Below are 20,360 nucleotides of genomic sequence, written 5' to 3'. Positions count from 1 at the left end.
AGCCTCGACACTTACAGGTATGCAATATAACTCACTCACACACATCAATAGGTAGGGGTGTGACGAGATCTCGCGAGATAACAATCGATGAGATCTCGCGAGATTTGTGATCCAGAACATTTTTTAAATAAGTTTGCAAAATCACGCCAACGTGGAATAATGAGTGATGGGGATTTGTAATCATGGACCACACACTGCAAAATGTGGAATCATTTCCTATCCAATTGTTTGGAGTTGGCAAAATGAACTATCTTCCATGGTAAGTTAGCTTTTGGCAATTGCAAAGTCTATGTTGCTAACGCTAATAAGCTAACTAGTGAACAAAAATACTGAATCAGAGCAAGATATCGCAAAACACCCCCACTCAATGCAAAAGCGTGTGCTCAAGTTGGGGCTCCTAAGGGGGCGTTGTCCCCTGCTTCTTCTTCTCCTTTTGAGGTGTTTGCACAAGACGTGCGCTACCGCCATCTACAGCGCTAAGGGGACTTAATTGATTCTCAACCTCAGGACTCCGAAGGTCTCCTAACCAAAGGTCTCCTAAGGGGGCGTTCACCCGACATAAAGTGGATACCGGAAAAAAAACAAAATGACGCTTCTTCTTACATCCACTTTCTTTGTAGTGAACTTATTAGCGAACTGATAGCAAACCATTAGCTAACCATTTTCATAACATGGAAACACTCTATACTGAAATGAAATAGATATAATATAGTGTGTTTGTGTGTTCTCTCCTACAGCAGTCACAAGCTCTTGCGTGCCTTTGGGAAGTCCAGCAGCAGCAGCGGTGGTCTGGTGGGGCCCGGTGGGGGCGTAGCGGGGGGGACCTCCTCCCTGCCTGGCAGAGGAGCAGGGGGCAGCCCCCTGGCCATGGGCACCCTGGAGGCTGGCAGCGGCTCCTCCTTCTCCGAGGCGGAGGCGGGCTGCTGTGAGGAGGAGCCCCACATGTGCCGCTCGGCCACCGAGGGAGAGATGCGACGGGGGCTCAGCCCCACCTACCACGGGGTGAGTTGGATGGGGAGTAGAGGATGACATTTTTCAGGAATCCCCGTGGGTGACGCGGGATGGGAATCAACATTTTAAAAGATGAACAGGAGCGGGCAGGAGCAGGAATAAAGATGAATGGGAGCGAACAGGAACGGGAATAAAAAATTAACGAAAATGAATGATTTTGAGTGGGAGTGGGTCGGGTTTGGGAGACATTATTACAGGAGTGGACAGGATGGGATGGGATTTGTTTCTTTTTACTCCAGCCCGGCACGGGGTGGGATGAGATGGGATTTTCTGGGACCGGGAAGGGACGGGAGTGAAAATCCACCCCGTGTCATGCTCTAATTGGGAGCACAGGCAGAAAAACCAGTCACCAACCCTCATGCAGCTAGTTTAACTACACAAGCCATGGGGCATAACTTGGTATTCATAGACCTACAGATGGTGTGTGTGTGTGTGTGTGTGTGTGTGTGTGTGTGTGCGTGTGCGTGTGCATGTGCGTGTGTGGGGGCACACTTGAGCTTGCATGTGTGTGTTTGTCATAATTCGATTATGTAAATTGGTTCACCACCAGCTGTGTGGGCTTACCTGGTATTTTGTAGGACCACAGATAAGTGTGTGCTTGTGTGTTTGTGCAGGGGGGGGGAGATGGGATAGTGGCGGTACAAACCAGACCTAAGATATATTTCCCCAGAGCTGCAAATTGCTAGCTGCTAGTTTCTTAAGTGTCATGATCACATTGGACCAAAGTCATGATGTGTTTTGTTCACTCCACAGAGGACCTGCAGTTTTGGAGGCTTTGACCTGACCAACCGCCCCTTGTATTCCCCCAGCATTAGCTGTGACCCCAATGTAAGTATATGCCCATGCACAAGACCCATCTGCTCAATCTGCTCAATCATCATCATCATAGTTGTCTAGGAAAACCTCTTAACACGATAGTCCCAGAGGGCTACTTTAGATGGTAATTAATTCGTATAATTTGACTCATTATCTAATTCCTGTGGTGGTTTGTGATAGCAGTGACATGGCTCAGTGAACGTTGTGGTGAGCCTGCTCATGGCGTTGTAGTGAACCAAGTCAATACTGAAGATTATTTCCAAAGTTATTGATACCATTATTTACCTAACTGAAGAAATGTCAATGAGTAGTGTGTTTTGCTGTCCAGAAATTGTGGTTAGACATGTTAAAAATGTTATTTTGTAACCTGGACTGAGGCACAATAAGTGAACCTGCAGGCATAGTTTTTAGTTGCCCATCTGTTTTTGCACATGTCTGGCTTTTTAATGGTGTTCCGGATCACGATGTGGATCCAGGAATTTTTAAAAAGATTCTTCACCATTGCAGGACAGGGCAAATTTGACATTCCAGTTTCTAACTCCACAAAAACAAGGCACACTGCTGGCACCCTGTAGCTTGGAGGCACATTGTCTTTAAAATCTAACGACTCATTATCTGTACCTGCAGGTCCGAGAGGACGAGGAGGGCCTGAGCGGAGCGTCTCGCTCCCCCACCCCCACGCGCGTCTCCCTGGGGAGGAAGGTGCGCTCCGTCAAGGAGAACATGAGGAAGCGCATCTCCAAGAAGTACCACAGCTCCGTCAGCTCCGAACAGGTGCGCTACACCTCCTCCTCCTCCTCCTCCTCCACTTCCTCCTCCTCCTCCTCCACTTCCTCCTCCTCCTCACTACAATACCACATTCTAGGGGTGTAAATAATAATCTAAATGTATAGATATATCGCGATATAATCTGACGATTGAATCGAATCGCATCGTATCGTGGGGCATTCTTAAGTATCGAAAAAATAATCAAATCGCTGGTCCCTGCCCAATGCCCTAGCTCCATGACATAATAGAAGTGAAAAAGTAATGGGGAAAAAAGTCAAATCGAATCATATTGTGTCATATTGTGGGGCATTCTTAAATATCGAAAATAATCAAATCGCGAAAAATAGGATATCAATATTGAATCGTATTATCATGGAGGCTGTGATTTATATCCCTACTACATTCCCCCGCTATCATCTTTGCTGTAGCACTTACCACAGCCCTGTAACCTCTGAACAGGTATAGTACACTTTCCCACGACAGTACCACGGCTCTGTCAAATCTCCAAACAAGTACACGACCTCCCAGTTAGCATAGCAAGCTAGAAATGAGTAGTCTTGTTATTGTCTGGCATCTTGTTATAGTCTGCCGTCATCAAAAGCTGAAGGTTGTGGTTGGACCCAACAGTTACACCAGCACAGCCATGTGATCACTGTGCTAAGTCTGCCCAACAGCTCTCCACTATAAGCTTTATAACCTCCACAATAACCTCTTATAATGCTTACCCAGTCAGTAGAGCATGGTAAACCACTTCACAGTACCGACTCATATTCTATGCCCTTTTACACATATCAATGATCCAAAAAGGTGTAACTCCCCTCTATCATATTGATGGGGCTTACACTGTCAGCAGAGCATGTCAAAACACTTCACAGTAATGCCGTATATATATTCCATTCCTATTTACACACACTGATGATCTGACCAGGTATGGCTTCCCCACTGCCCATCAAATGAAGGGTTAATGGACTGGATTTTTTTTATAGTGATTGCCCAGTCAGTAGAGTGCTGTAAAGCTGTTTTATAGTCATGCCCCTCATTCAGTAATGTACACACTTGGATGATGGAGCATTGGAATGCAATACACTACTACCCAGGTCTGGGTTTAGTGCTGTGGTGTGGTGTGTTCAAGGGCTTTTCAGCTAGGTTAAGAGAAGTGTTTTTTTCCCCACTCTTTTGCCATGAAGGTTGTCATCTTCTCAACACCCTAACTAAACTGTGCTGGATTAAGGTTAGGATCTTATTGGAGACATATGACCATAGGCTCTCATCAGTTGCCTCCCTCTTCATACTAGCTGAAAAGCTTCCAAATCACTAGTATGACTAATTTGAAAGTGCTGTATTTCCTCTCCCCTTACCAACAAATTCCATACAGAAACACGAAAATGTCATCAATGTAAAACCCTATTGTGTTTTACAGTATTCTGTGGGAAATTGCGGTATAAATGCAGAGCATCCTAACCATTTTAATACCATTGGCACTCTTGATTATGGCACTGCGTGTTCCCACCTCACAGTACTAAAGGAATGCTCTACTCCCATGTTTTTTGTTCTCCATACCAACAAATGCCTCACATTTTTTGATGCTGGCACATTTTTTAGATGTTTCAAATGCTTACCCTGCCAAGCGCATTGTTATTATGGCAGAGCCAATGCAAATATTGTTTGTGAGTTTCTGTTTCTTATTTCAGTCTCAGAAAAACGTTGTGTTTTATTAGTAAATGGTATTTTAGTAATCTACAGTTAATGCCGTTCACTATGTGCAGAGTTACGACTGGGCATTGGTGGGAGAGGAGATTAGTACATGCACAGCTCTACAGTGCCCTCTATTGACTTTTATATGCAACAGCAAGAACAAATACGCTCTTCATCTCTTTTTGTATTCTTTTTGTGATGACTCTCTTGTTCTGTCTCTCCTTCTCTGTATGTCTCTCGATATATCTCTCTCTGTCCATCTCTCTATCTCTCTCTCTCTCTTTCTGTCTCTCACACCCACACAAACACACTCATTCTCTCTCTCTCTCTCTCTCCCTCTCTCTCTCTCTCTCTCTCTCTCTCTCTCTCTCTCTCTCTCTCTCTCTCTCTCTCTCTCTCTCTCTCCCTCCCCTCTCTTCCCTCTCTCCTCTCTCCCCTGTCTCTCTCTCTTCCGCTCCACAGTCCAGTCCTATCAGGGGCTGCAGCTCTATGTCTCCCCCGCTGGACTCGGGTGCTCCAGAGAAGCCGCGCCTGAAGGCCGGGGGCTCCGTGGAGAGCCTGAGAAGCTCCCTGAGTGGACAGAGCTCCATGAGTACGTCTGATTGGTTCTGAGTGTGGTTCTGTCTGTCTGTCTGTCTGTCTGTCTGTCTGTCTGTCTGTCTGTCTGTCTGTCTGTCTGTCTCTGTGTGTCATAGTCTGGTCTTTATATGGTGCATGAACATTTATTTAAAACATGTTCCTTGATACTTCAGGCCAGATTGTGTGTGAAGTGCTGCTATTCCACAAAGCGACCGACTCGCCAAAAGTTAACCCGCTTATTATATGGATATACTTAAATGATTCACACATGGCGGGGACATTTCTTTAGGCCTTTTTAATGTTAAGATTGTTGCTGCGCAAAACAAAACAGTGCCGTTGTGGAACACCGCTAGGCAACAGCTAGGTAGCCAGGACAACAGGTGTTGTCTATCACAGCAGCTGATTAGTCTTGTTGAAAAGTCGCTTTAGCAGTGAAAAGTCTTGTTGCCATTGACAGCGGTCTGTTATAGACCAACCCGTCCGTTATCGAAAAATAACAGACGTGCGAACGTTGGGGAGCCCCGTTGAAATGAATGGAGCATTTGACCGATGACGTCACACCATATAATAAATAGTATTAATGCACCTTTGCCTTTATGTACGGTGCATAGATGAGAGACTCATTTCTATACTAGAATGTAATAGATTAATTGAGTGTATTTCTATGTTTCCCTGTGTTAAGATGGAAAGAGTTCAAAAATATGCTTTTGCTCAACTCTGTAGTTGGACAGGTGTGTAGGATATTATTCCAGTAGGGTGGTCATTTAAGTGTACATAAATCCAGCACTGTCCTTTCCACTAACAAACCTGTATTATATTTAAGTTTGTTGATGGAATGGACAGTGTGCAGGATTTTTTTTCACACTTGGCCCACAGTTTGGGATTTTTATTTGGATCTTAAGGTTTGTGTGTGGTGTTGACTGCAGGTGGGCAGACTGTGAGCACGACAGACTCCAATGCCAGCAACCGCGAGAGTGTGAAGTCTGAGGACGGCGAGGAGGAGGAGCTGCCGTACCGAGGGCCCTTCTGTGGCCGAGCACAGGTGCACACGGACTTCACGCCCAGCCCCTACGACACAGACTCACTCAAACTCAAGGTGAGACTTCACTGGGGTTCACTTGTTCGGGTACATGCACTGCATACCACGCATGCGCGCGCGTGCGCGCACACACACACACACACACACACACACACACACACACACACACACAGGCACAGGCACACACACACACACACACAGGCACATGAACACACACACACACACACACACACACACACACACACACACACACACACACACACACACACACACACACACACACACACACACACACACACACACAGACACAGACACACACAGGGACATGAACACAAACAGCCAGCACATTATACATGTGTAAGCATGCACACAGACATCATGTCAACTTCACATTTTTAACATGCTACCAAATTGATTCAATTGAATCGTGTAAGAGTGTTTCGTATACAGCCAATCATTGCTCAATAATCATTGGAAGTACTGCTACTAACAAAATGTCATTGACCCAATTTGCATCCCGCCAATGTGATGTTTTTCTCAACAGAAAGGAGACGTGATCGACATCATCAGCAAGCCGCCGATGGGCACGTGGATGGGCCTGCTGAACAACAAGGTGGGGACCTTCAAGTTCATCTACGTGGAGGTGCTGACGGAGCCGGAGGAGGAGAAGCCGCGCAAGAGCAGCCGCCGACGCAGGAAGACACGGCCCCCCAAGCCCACCTCAGTGGAGGAGCTCCTGGAACGCATCAACCTCAAGGTCCGTGGTGTTGGCACAGCTGATATCAAATAATTATAATCAATATTGAAGAAGTATCATATGGTCCGCGCACTGATAAATGCTCCCAAACGCATCAACCTAGGTAAATTAATCCCCAGGGGGAAATTAAGGGTAACGGCAGCTCACCTCAAGGTCTGTGGTGGCACCGCCAATATCATCAATATTGAAAAAATATATATCATAGTCTGCATTCACATAAATATGATCAATATTGAAGAAATATCATATAGTCCACACACTCATAAATGCTCCCAAAGGCGCCAACTTTAAGATCTGTGGTGCCTCCAATATCATCAATAGCAAAGAAATATGATCAATATTGAAGAAATATCATATAGTCCACACACTCATAAATGCTCCCAATCCCATCAACCTCAAGGCCTGTGGAGGCACTGCCAATATCATTATCAAAGAAATATAATTAATATTGAAGAGATATCATAAATGCTCCCAAACGAATCGACCTCAAGGTCAGTGGTGGCACCTCCAATATGATCAATATTGAAGAAATATCATATAGTCCACACACTCATAAATGCTCCCAATCCCATCAACCTCAAGGCCTGTGGAGGCACTGCCAATATCATTATCAAAGAAATATCATGTGGTCTCCTCTGCACTCTCATAAATATAATCAGTATTGAAGAAATATCATACAGTCCACACACTCATAAATATGATCCATATACAGCTCCAGGCCACTTTATTAGAATAGCATGAAAAAGTTGATTTATTTCCATAATTCCATCAATAATGTTAAACTGTCATGGATTATAGATTCATGGCCCAGTTTTTTAACTATTCCAATCATTAAATTGTTTATTTTTACACATTTTGGTCTCCCAGCTCAAAAAAAACATGAATTGGGGAATTCGCATCATTAGAATATTGTAATAAAATCACAATTTTCTTCATCAAAATTTGTTTCACATCAGTGCACATCAAATCAGTTGAAATGTGGTACTTTCTACACAACATGCAATGTTCAATACTTGGTTAGGACTCTCTCTGTCTTAATATTATTAATAATAACGGCCATGATGCGTTTAACATTGAAGTCAATGGCAGAAACAGTGCATGGGAGTAATGGAAGGCCAGATATCCTTGATGCTTTGCCGTCAGCTGTTTTTGTATAGCTGACCTGGTGTCCCACACTTCACTCTTCAATATACCCTGTAGATTTCCATACCACGTTTTGTCGCTAACTCACCAGTTTAATTCTAAATCACCAGAAATGAAACCCCCTTGAAAATGAATGGGGTTTTATTTCTGGTGAGTTAGAATTAAACTGGTGAGTTGACACCAAAACGTAGCATGGATATCTATGGGTATATTGAAGAGTGAAGTGTGGGGTACCAGGTCAACAAACAAGAACAGCTGACGGCAAAGCATTAAGGATATCTGGCCTTCATTACTCCCATGCACTGTTTTTGCCATTGACTTCAATGTTAAACGCATCATGGCCGTTATTAAGACAGAGAGAGTCCTAACCAAGTATTGAACATTGCATGTTATGTAGAAAGTACCAAATTTCAACTGATTTGATGTGCACTGATGTGAAACGAATTTTGAAGAAAATTGTGATTTTATTACAATATTCTAATAATGCAAATTTCCCAATTCATGGGTTTTTTGAGCTGGAAGGCCAAATTATGTAAAAAGAAAAATTTGAATGATTGGAATAGTTAAACAACTGGGCCATGCATCTACAATCCATGACAGTTTAACATTATTGATGGAATTATGGAAATAAATCAACTTTTTCATGCTATTCTAATAAAGTGGCCTGGAGCTGTATATCATAGTCCACACACTGATAAATATGATCAATATTGAAAATGCTCCCAAATGCATCAACCTCAAGGTCTGTGGGACACCGATAACAACAACCACATCACACGTTGTTTTCCATTAGTTCCCATTTGACTGACGCTCAAGCCTACAAAATTACATTAGTACGAAGGCCAACAAGCCAAAGCGTTCAAGTTACTTTTCTTTTGAAATGTGCAATGAACAGGAGGGCAGGGTATATTATGTGTCTGCCGTAACAGGGTGGTATAATTATGTGTATGTGGCGTATTCATTTGTCATTCAGGAGCACATGCCGACCTTCCTGTTTAACGGCTATGAGGACCTGGACACCTTCAAGCTCCTGGAGGAGGAGGACCTGGAGGAGCTCAACATCAAGGACCCCCAGCACAAAGCTGTGCTCATGACCGCCGTGGAGCTGCTGCAGGAGTACGACAGTAAGTAGACACTAGTCACACACATGCGCGCACGCGCACACACACACACACACACACACACACACACACACACACACACACACACACACACACACACACACACACACACACACACACACACACACACACACACACACACACACACAGCTACTGCAGGAGTACGACAGTAAGTAGACACTAGTCACACACATGCGCGCACACACACACGCACACACAAACACACACATAGCGACTGCAGGAGTATGACAGTAGTCAGTCACTAGTCATACAGACACACACACAGACACACACACACACACACACACACATGCATACACACAGACACACACAGATGTTTAAACATAAAGATGGATATGCAATACACACTAAACACTGGTTTGAGCGGAAAAGCATTGTACTGAAATCCTGATATAACTTCAGCTTGACCACAAAATCTGCATCCAGACTGTCACTTCCAATTTCTAGCTAGCCAATCATGTGGGGCTGTAATGTACATAGCAAATGCTGGATGGTGGGAAACCTGTGTGTAAATTTTTTTTTAGAAAGTTTGCTCAACTCCCAGCTATTTCTTACAAGGTCTTCGGGTCTTCGGGAACAGCAAAGTTCATATTTAGTTAAAAAAAAACGAAATCAGGTGTAATTCTTGTAGTTTAATCTAGTGGTTTAGCATGACAGACAGACGTTTTGGCCTAAGCCTTTTTCAGACTAGATTAAACTACAACAATTACACCTGAGAGTGCGGCTTTTGTAAAAATACTGTAACCATAGTGATGTTGTCTCCTCTTCCAGGCAACAGTGACCCGGAGCGGCCCGGCGGTGTCTCGAGCGGCTCCCAGGAGAAGCTGCTTCTGGAGGGGCCAGCGCTGGTGGGAGACTCCCCCCGCGACTCCGGCTGCTACGAGAGCACCGAGCACCTGGAGAACGGTAACGACAGCCTGCCCGGCTCCTGAGCCTCCTCGACCTTCTCCTGTCAACCTTTAAATGACCTTTGGGGCCGGGAAGGGTGGGCTTCAAGGTCACCATTGCCTCTGCAAAGCCCACTGCGACAACTTTCCGCTGGCCTTCTCTGTGCCGCCTCTGCCGCCAAAAAACTCACTATCAACTTTTTTAGCTGTCCTCCTTGCTCTCGCTCTTTTTTTCCCCTCTCTTTCACGATCTTCTCTTTCACTTGTTATCAAAGCCACATTGCTCTACCATTCTATTATCTCACAGAATTCCGTGAAATGAACACGGACCATTGTGGCACAAAGTCTGTGGTGGTTTCACAGATCTTGCCAAAATCACACACCGAATTTTGTCTAAATCCGTGAACCTACCACAGATTTTGTGCCCCAAAAGTCTGTGTTCATTATTGTACTATTCTAATTCTGTACAGAATTCTGTGAGATCATGCTGTATTATTTGCTTTGATTTCTGTGAGGGAGGAGGGGGGGGAGGAGGAGGAGAGGAGTGTGTCTCCCTCTCTTTTGCCACCTGCTACCACCATAATCATCATCAAAAACTCTGTGCTCCTTGTCTTTTCATCCACAAGCATGCCTCAGCCTCACAGACTAGACCAGTTCTCTCCAGGGACCAGCAAGGTTTTTAAGACTAAGTAAAGCCCCCACAGTCAGTCTGAACATGAGTTGGGCGGAAGGGGATTGTTTTTGGGGGGGAGGGTGTGCTTGAGTTTGAGAGTCAGGGTTGTGGACACTTGGTGATCTTTGCGGGAGTGCTGAAGACCTATGAGTGACTAAAAATAAGTTGTTGTGTGGTGGTGCAGGCAGATGAAAGACTCTACTTAACTTACTCATTGCCAGTACATTTTTTGCTTGGATTTTAGTCTTCATAACTCCCTAGTTTTTTTCATGGTGCTTTTGTAAATGTCAGTTTGCCTCTGTGAAGAGTTGACATGTTTGTGTTTTCATGCTTGTTCTTTTTTCTTTTTTTTAGACCTTTTTTTGTTTTGGCCATCTTTTGGGTGTATTTTTAATTTTCAAGTGGGAAATATTTATTCTTGCACAATATCCTATGATGTGCCTAAAAAAAAGATGTATGTTACATTATATGCAGCCGTTCAAAAGCAGAGATATATTTACTAAAACAAAAACAAAAAATGAATATACAACTCTACTGTACATGTTCCTTACAGGTCGGAGTTAGTTGTGTCAAACTCTTTTTAAGAAGTTGTCTTAACCGCTACTGTTAAAGTGTCTCACAGTTCAAACACTAACAACGGGAAGCAGCCTGTTCTCAGATCAGAGACTGTGGGTAGATGGACTTTGGAGCATCATCACAATACAGAACACAGTCTGTTCTGAGTGTTCTTTAGCACACACTGAAGGAACAAGTGAAGAGTTTACTTGCAAAATGGTGTATCCACCATTTTGTAGAATGTTGGGAAATTGACATTTTTTTGGATTGGGCTTTCCATTGCATTGCGTTGCAAAATGCATTTGATATAGGTTGGAAAAGTATGTTCTCAAAATATTTGAATGCCAAGAATCCACACATAAGTAGGAGATAGGACCTCTTGAATTGTCATTTTCAATAATACAATGCAAAAGTCAAAAATGGTGGATACGCCGTTTTGCAAATAAACTCTTCAAGTGTTGAGGGTGGGATTTGGGGAGCGGAGGGGATAATGAAAAGAGAGGTGTGCCTCTTGTCATTTCATTTAGGATAGTCTGTGGAATAAACTGCTCTGTCCTTCATCTGTCTGGCTCGCTTGCTTTTTTTAAAATCTTCTCAACAGTGTCATTCAACAACTCTGCATACTGCTATACAGTACATCTGTGTCCTCCTCATACAATAGTGCCATCTCACATCTTGCTTCTCTTTCTGCATCAGCATGCTCGTCTTCTGTTCAAAAACACGCTCAGTCATCATCTTGCAATTCATGAATTGTCAGAAGTTTTGTCGTTCGTTACCTGACTACATCACCGATTCCACAACACACAGATAAAGACATATGTGTTGCATGCAATTGCTTCTCTGTTTCATATAGGGAGGATCAAAAAGCCATCTTACATAAGCAGGTCCTCATCAGGCTTTGAATCCAGCCATCTCCCATCTCCCGAGTCCCCCTGCCTCCTCCTCCCCCTGTCACACCCAGGCCTTGCGCCTCCTCCTCCACCTCCTCCCCCTGGGCAGGAGCAGAGGCCCAGCTCCCTCCCTCCTCCCCGCACGGCTACTCTGCAGGGCCTGGTGGACGGTGATGACAACACCTCCCTCGTGCTGGGTCTGGCTGCTGCAGGCCACCACAGCCAGAGCCTGGACTCTTTGGGGAGTCATGCCGCCCTGGGCTTCAACAGGAGATGCTACCAGTCTCTGGAGGAGATGCACCAGGGGAGGTCCCAGGAGGTCCATGGAGAGCTTCCAGAACCGTCCGAGGCTACAGAACTGCTGCTGCCGCCATCTAGTGGAACGGAGGTGACCATGCAGCTGAAAGAAGACGCAGAGCTGCTGCGTTCATTGCCAAGTGGTGTGGACTCATCCATCCATCTGACTACACAGGACTTGTGTGAGGCAATAGAACCCGCCCGCTTGCCTCTGTCAGATGAAGCCGAGCCACTGGAGACCACACAAGTACCCTCTGGGTCTGAAACTGAAGATCCAAGTCAGCCTCCTCCTGAAGACAGCGCATGTCTGTCTGGAGCAGCAGAAGTAGAGACTTGTCTACTACTACATCCCACTGCACAACTTGGGGCTGAAACAGACGAACCAGCTCATGTCAATTCAGATGTTCTAAATAAAACAGATGACCAACCACAGCTATCTGCTGACTGCGTCTCTGCAGCAGTGGACTTAACAGCAGACAAATCGCTTGTATCATCAACATGTGACGCTCATGAAACAGAGGAATATGCTCTGCCGTCTTTACCTTGTGCATCTCTCGAATCACGCGAAACGTCACAAAATGGCACATACTTTTTAAACGACGAAGATGGCCCCACGTATTCGACAGTGCCCTTTGAGTCTGAGTTGACAGGTGCCACCATGGTGCCAATTTCTCCATACATTCCAGAAATGCCGCAAGCATCACAACATGCACCTCCATATGCCATGGGGCTGCTTTGTGAAGGAAAGCCCTTTGAGAGGTTACCCGTGGTGCCCCCACCATCAGCAAGAGAAGAGCAATATTTTAGCACTCCATCCCCAAGTCCTCAGAGGAGCCCTGTAGAGATTGAGCAGATGGCTGTTCAACAACAGGTCACTGACTCTGTGGAGGTCCATCATCAGGCTGGTGGTGTGGCAATCACATCACCTGCAAAGAAGCCACACGTCCACAGGGGTACCAAGCCTCCAATCCCGGCCAAACCCAAAGACTACTTACCGACCAGCCGGAGCGCCATACAGCCACCTTCACCAGCAGCCAGGGACCACAAGTCTGCCCCTCACCTCACCACTACACCTCATCCCAGACCAGCTGTGGATCTCCCCTCTGTTCCACAAAACATCCCCAGTCTCATGGTGAGCTCTGGGGGGACTCACAGTCTCTGCCTGGGTGTGGAACCACCAGCCAAGTCGCCCCCCCGGCCTGCGGCTCAGAGGAAGGTTCCAGTTTCAGGCGCAGGCCGGGCGAGCATGCAGTGCACCATGGGATACCTGGAGGCTCTGGTGGAGGCCAAGCTGGCAGTGGAGGGGATCTGCCTCACTGAGGAGCCCTACTCTGACAAGGTACAAGGACTGTGGGGTACAAAAAACAATTAGGAAGAAAAAATCTGCTATGAAATAAACAGTGTTGGGCAAGTTACTCAAACACTGTAATGCATTGCTGATTGCATGTTACTGTCTTTACAAAAGAATTCCATACACTACAATATTACTATATTTATAATGTAAGGCATTACACTACTGTTGCATTACTTTAGTTACTTTCGCCAAAAGAACTGTAAGCCTAAATATGGATCTGGCAATTTATTACAGTGTAAATGACTCATGAGTCATGACTTTTTCACCTCCCATCCAGGAGGTGTTGTTTGCAGCTAAAAACTACCAGGTTCAGGAATAGCTTCTTCCTGACCCACCACACTGAATAACACTGAAATCCAGGTCATTGTAATGCATTGTAACTTAAATTATTCAGCAATGTACCTAAGTAAATATTACAGATTTTTTTTAATATTACAGATTTTTGCCCTGGATGTAGTGCCTTACATTATTGCATTACAGCGAAAAGTAATGCATTACAGACAGTTATCAATTACTTTTGTAATGCATTACTGCCCAACACTGGAAATAAATGAAGTGGTTGAGTTGTAGAAAATGCTGGGACCTATTGAAGTGTGTGTCTGCATATGTAGTATGGAAAGACCCTCTCTGTACTAAGGTCCTGAGACAACAAATGTGCTACAGAAGTGAACTGCTCCTAAGTACTACACAAAAAGTAATACACAAAGTATTTCTTGCCTTAGTAGAAAGTAGAAAGGAAAAGTAATCTGGTCCAGGACTCTGATGAAGACGCATGTCGAAACGTTACTCTGATTGCAGATAAAATAAACTACAGAAAATAGACATTTGTGTAGCACCATATACTTTTTCCTTTTTACTTATGATTTAGTCCTGCTCTGGTTGCACCAGATTGTTAATTTAGAAGCGCAGAGTGCATATTTCCTTTGTTTTACATTACATTACATTACATTACATTGCATTTGGCAGACGCTTTATAACTAGGGCTGTAACGAGAAATCGCAAAACACAGAGTCACAATACTGTATCGCGATACTAGGAGGCAGTATCGTGATATGCCCTTTCAAAGGTTTGTTACCCGTCAGTCCAAAAAACAACCACATGATATGAAGTGACAGTGATTCCAAGCTTCAAATCATCATCATTATTATATTTAAACTTTTAAAGTATTACTAGCCTCTTGTAATCAATAAGCTATCATAGTTTTAATTCATAATTTTATTGTATAATGTGAAATCGTGGGGTGTATCGAACCGTAGGTCATACATCGTGATACGAACCGAATCGTGAGTTGAGTGTATCGTTACAGCCCTTTTTATAACCAAAGTGACTTTCAAAAGAGGACATAATCATAGCCAACATCACTAGCAAATATGAAGTGCACAGGAAATATACAGAACAACAAGTGCAGATGCTTTTGTTTTACCGGTAGTATCACTTCATGGTACTAAAGAATTGTATTCTCCAACCCCTACAGCACGGTCGATGGGGGATCCCCCTTACTCTGGTCCAGCGGTATGCTGCCGAGCTCGACGAGCCTTTGGGGGACGCGGCCAGGGCCTTGGACCTGATCAGAGTACAGCAGCTTCAGAGGGAGCAGCGCATGGCTGTAAGAGATGTTTCACCCTGTTACATTTATCTAATCAGAGTCTCACATCGCAACACATTACGTTGAATTCATATTTATTCACTGAGGCCTATGGTCCTTAAACACAATGCCACCAGCCCCACTTTTACCCCTTCCTCTTTTCTCCCCTGTATTGCCCTGCCCTATCATCTATTGTAAAGCGACCTTGGGTTACTTGAAAGGCACTATATAAAACCAAGTTGTTATTATTATTATTATTATTAGTAGTAGTAGTAGTAGTAGTAGTAGTAGTAGTAGTAGTAGTAGTAGTAGTAGTAGTAGTAGTAGTAGTAGTAGTAGTAGTAGTAGTAGTAGTAGTAGTAGTAGTAGTAGTAGTAGTAGTAGTAGTAGTAGTGGTAGTAGTGGTAGTAGTGGTAGTGGTGGTAGTGGTGGTAGTATTATTATATGATACTACTGGGCAAAGAAGGGAGGGCGAAAGGAAGGAGAAGGAGAGCTCAAGGTTTTTTTTTTACTTAGTCAACTATAGGCTGTTTAATGCTTAAAGTAGATGTTGGTTAGATAAGATGATGAGAAAACCAGCTTGGAACATTTAAACAAAGCCTCTTAGAGAGAGGCCTGAAGTCGCTTATGATCAAATCCAGATGAGAATGCCTTCAACAATCATCTTGTTCTGTTTTGGGACTGGGAAGGGCACAGGCAGGGTGGGGTTACGTAGTTTTCAATGCAGTCATACAGTCGATGTGAAGGGTTGTTTAATAAGTCTGTCTGCTCAACCACATTTAATCAACCGCAACTAATTTTACCATGTCTTCTGCGTCATGTTTTTGTGAAGTCTAATACAGCATGTCTACCTCTGTCTCACCTCAACTTGTTGCATGTTTCCTGTAAATGCATAACTGGTGCAGATAATATTAGCCAATGTAATCTATTATCACGATAATGTAGTGCAGTGGATGTAGTCATTATAGAGTAGCCTATATTATATACTGTATGCAATGCATTAGGAATATGTTCTAAAGCAGGGATTCTTAACCACAGGTTCCGCGGCCCAAAGCTGGCGCTCAGAAACTTAAGGAACGTGGAAAAGTTTCAACCTCGCACTGAAGGGCTGCGTGGGCCGCGCAACTGCATTCATTATCAAATAAAGTTGCTGAAGACGGAGTGCGTCTTTTTACTCTAGCGCAGTTCTGCTGCTTAAATGACCACGCACCGCTGTTTTTTTAAAAGTGGAAGACGTGAAATACAAGGCGGCAATGCACTTAGCAGTACACGAGTGGAGACCAAAAAATGGGCCTCAACGTCAAAAAGGTTAAGAATCCCTGTTCTAAAGCACTGGTTCTCTAACTTTTTTGAACAAACGCCCCGTTGACCTCCTCATAAGCCTCCCAACGCCCCCTTGACCTCATCATAACCCTACCAACGGCCCCCCTTAGTATTGAAAAATATATAGAATAGAATAGTGCCCCCCAATGGGAACGTAGCACCGCTCCCATGCAGCTGTATCCTTCTCAACACCACCCCCCTGGGCAGGGCTTAACACTAACACACGCCAGGTAGCCAAATGCGGGTGAAAGTCGGCGTTGGCTAGTAGATACCGAAGGTTCACTAGCCATTCTGGCGGGTCCGTTACTATTCTGAATGATGAGGCACCGCATTTTGTAGTTTTTTTTCTTCGGACCGTCTCTGCTACAAAAGCAATACGATGCGATTTCGCGATCCTACAATACCCATGAAGCACCTGTGTCACGTGTCACCTGTGTCTCACGCAAGCCAGGAATCTGATAGGCCTAGAGCTAGTCTTGCGAAGAGGAGTGACAGCGAGCTACCGGGACATCAGCGTGCGCTTCGAAATGTCACTGGAAACCTTCACGTGAAAATAAAGTAGCGAAGTTCATCTCAACTGACCTGTTTTGCGATCTGTCATTACTACAATACTTAGTAGTAGTGGTCATTAAAATGACCAAAGCGAGAGGAAAACATGTCAGTCTGTCTTACTCTTGTGAAAGTCTCATTAGCGCAGTGATAAGACAAGGACACATGCGGCATTAATAATGTTTGGTTTAAATTATTTTCTGATTTGCCTGTGTCTTCATACCTTAATATTCCTCCATGTTTCTTGTGCTGTTGTTCCCGACTGTCAAACCGTTCTTAAAAAAACGCGCAGTAGTAGCCTTCCAGACTGCACAAAAGCATCCCATTGCATGTCCCTTCGCAGGTGCCCGTCTCGCCCGTTTGTATTTTACAACTCACTATTAAACGGAATGAAAGGAAGTCGTAGCTCCTTCTGTAGTTACCGCATCTGTGTGTGCTTTCTAGTGGATACTTTTATAAGCAAATATCCCAGAAGAGGTGTTATATTCCACATCCATGTCCGAGGACCGGCCAACTTGGCAATGACTTTAGGCTATCTACTTTGCGCATGAATTTGGACGGCGACCTCCACAGATAGGCCTATATGATATGAAGAAGTCCCTCCAGATTAAAGACGAAAATATGTTGCTCTCGTGTAGCTTACATTTGTGCCCTTCCACAACACTGTGCTTGGTGTTTCTGCATGGTAGCCTAAATATACTATAGGCTATGCCATTCCTCAGATCAGTAAATCTGTTCTTTGCATAGCATGCATGCATGGACCAGTTAATAGGCCTAACAATTCTAATTGCCCTATAGCATATTATATTATATTAGGCCTATATTATATTATATTATATTATATTAAATTATATTATATTATATTATATTATATTATAGCCCTATTATATTAGGCCTATAATATATTATATTAGCCTACATTACATTATTAGGGCCTACAGCCTATTATATAATTAATTAAAGCTGCTATGATGGCTAAGAAAATTATGGCTAGTGAAAAGGCCCAATGGCTAGTGAGTCAGGAAAACCACTAGCCAAAATGGCTGGTAAGCGAAAAAGTTAGTGTCAAGCACTGCCCTGGGGCTCCCCAACGCCCCCTGGACCGCTGTAATGCCCCCGTTGAGAAACACTATACTCTATAATGAAATGTGTAATTTCATGTAATAATTATGTCTACCCCGCATCTCTCCTCTTCCAGATCCCATCCAGAAGCCTTCCAGGGATGTGCCCCGCCACAAAGTAGGGCATCAGGCACCAAACTCTTGCTTTCGTCCCTTGAGCACGGTGCACAGACTGCCTCCTCTGGGGCCTGCTTCATCAAAATAGGCATGTAGGCCCTGGTGCCACAAGTACCTGCATTCCAACAACAACCAGCACCCACATCACTGCCAGAGAACCAATAAAACTAGAGATTGACATTAATGTGCTGCTCAACAATGTATACAGTGATTTGAGCATGCTTAAAAAAATCCAGGGGCATGGACATGTAAGCATATCCTTATTTTCTTCTGATCTTCCCGATCGTCATTCCATGGTGTTAACAGCGTGTACAGCACAGTTGAAGATGGATAAGTGCTTTACAGTGCGCTTACGTATCAGACTGAGCTCCAGTTTTTGTAACATGGAGTGGTATTCCGCTATAATTGTGACAACTGGAGAAAGCAAAGAAATGTGTTTTTGTTTCCAGTGAAGTATGTTTTTTTTTCTCTCTCAGAAGTGCTTGCAAATGGACAAATGCTGTTGGCTTTGACAGCCTTGTTATTGAGGAACCTTATTCATTATTGTTTCCTGTTATTCAATTCAACCTTAGTAGCAATGAAATAGACTGTTTAAGATATCTCAATCATGGAAAAAAATATATTCTTCATACATGTTCAGCATGTGTAAATGCTTCATATTTAGCCACTGTAATTGCAGCGTATAGTGAAAGCCCATTGGGAAACTCCAACTTCCACTGTCATTGTGACACAGCACTCCACAGCACAAGTGAACACTGCACACAACGAAAGTGCATTTATGCCTCACCCGTGCAGGGGGGCAGGCCTCAATGGTGCCCCTGGGGAGCAGTGTGGCGGGACGGTACCATGCTCAGGGTATCTCAGTCATGGAGGAGGATGGGGGAGAGCACTGGTTGATTACTCCCCCCTCCAACCTGGCGGGTTGGGAGTCGAACTGGCAACCTTTGGGATACAAGTCTGACGCTCTAACCGCTTACCCATGACTGCCCTATAGGAAGAGGTGTTGGTGATCATTGCATTTGTTTTAGAATGTGCTGACCAGATATTCTCTGTAGCCCTTTTTCCTAGACTGTCAAGTGTATTTGTGATTTTAAAAAAACGTATAAGAAAACACAGATTTTATTTGATATGAATGTACAATTAATGTACATGATGCCATTTGTAGCCATCTCTAGAGCTTAAATATTAATTAACGACATCTATATACAAAATGTGTAGAGACAGGTTTGAAGTGCTACAATACACTTTACGCTCTCACAAATAGAGAATTTAAGCAAAGGATTCAGTTGTTACACAGGTGTCTTATTTATTTGCTTATGTATTTTGAATCAATCTATACCAGCGGGCATACCGACTGCATTATTTTGATTTACAGTTGTTTATACTTAAGCATCTTTGTTTTTATGACCAGTTAAATGCTCTTTCTGCCCTAATCATCAAGGTCAATAAAAGCCCATTGTATTGTCCTCCCTGTATTGTTGTTACTGCTGTTTAATGAATGGTGTCCTTCTCCGTCGCCCTCTTGGCCATATCCTCATCTCTACTGGCAGGTCTGGAATGAGATTATTTATTTCACATATTTTTCTCTCCTCCACTTTGTGTAAACTTTTACTACCCCACCTCTCTGAAAATCCGCAGATCCTGATTGGTTCGGATGCATGGCGCTTCAGGAGCAGGGTGAATCTGAAGATCCTCCAGACCCTTGTGTAAGCTCACCAAGCTGAGCGGAACAAACACAAGGGTCTGGCAGGAGCCAGGTTAGGAATAAGACAAAAAAAATCCCAGAATTTTTTGTGACATCCTCTCAACTGCTGGCCAGTCTTAAAGAACGTATAAAAAAAACCTCAAGAGCATAGGCCTCTGAGGCCGGGGCGTCACTAGACCTATTTTACAGGGGCATGAGCCATTGATTTGCTGTGCCCCGGTATGACTTTACCCAACAAAAAAAAATAACCTTGCTACCTTTGAATTTAGTGCAAGTTTAGCATACGGAGTAATCTACAGAATGTGCACAAAATAAAGCACATGCATATACTGTTGTTAATTTACAAGCTTTTTG

At 44.0% G+C, this 20,360-nt stretch overlaps 1 protein-coding gene across 1 annotated transcript in view; it reads left to right on the top strand.

Annotated features, from left to right (window-relative positions):
* sash1b (SAM and SH3 domain containing 1b) overlaps window positions 1-19,767 on the top strand; it is a 52,434-nt gene extending 32,667 nt beyond the window's left edge. The window contains exons 10-21 of the mRNA XM_063184238.1: window positions 1-17; window positions 738-1,002; window positions 1,765-1,839; window positions 2,455-2,601; window positions 4,753-4,882; window positions 5,796-5,965; window positions 6,453-6,665; window positions 8,782-8,932; window positions 9,722-9,856; window positions 11,919-13,591; window positions 15,081-15,212; window positions 18,262-19,767. The exon at window positions 1-17 is cut by the window's left edge and continues 170 nt beyond it. Coding sequence (XP_063040308.1) covers window positions 1-17; window positions 738-1,002; window positions 1,765-1,839; window positions 2,455-2,601; window positions 4,753-4,882; window positions 5,796-5,965; window positions 6,453-6,665; window positions 8,782-8,932; window positions 9,722-9,856; window positions 11,919-13,591; window positions 15,081-15,212; window positions 18,262-18,306 — 3,153 coding nt within the window. The 3' untranslated portion in view covers window positions 18,307-19,767. The remainder of the gene's footprint in view (window positions 18-737; window positions 1,003-1,764; window positions 1,840-2,454; window positions 2,602-4,752; window positions 4,883-5,795; window positions 5,966-6,452; window positions 6,666-8,781; window positions 8,933-9,721; window positions 9,857-11,918; window positions 13,592-15,080; window positions 15,213-18,261) is intronic.
* Window positions 19,768-20,360: the final 593 nt, after the last annotated feature.

Source organism: Engraulis encrasicolus, chromosome 19, assembly GCF_034702125.1.
Source record: "Engraulis encrasicolus isolate BLACKSEA-1 chromosome 19, IST_EnEncr_1.0, whole genome shotgun sequence".
NCBI classification, from domain to species: domain Eukaryota; kingdom Metazoa; phylum Chordata; class Actinopteri; order Clupeiformes; family Engraulidae; genus Engraulis; species Engraulis encrasicolus.
Note: the sequence above shows the minus strand (reverse complement) of the source record. Positions and strands in the feature narration are given on the sequence as shown.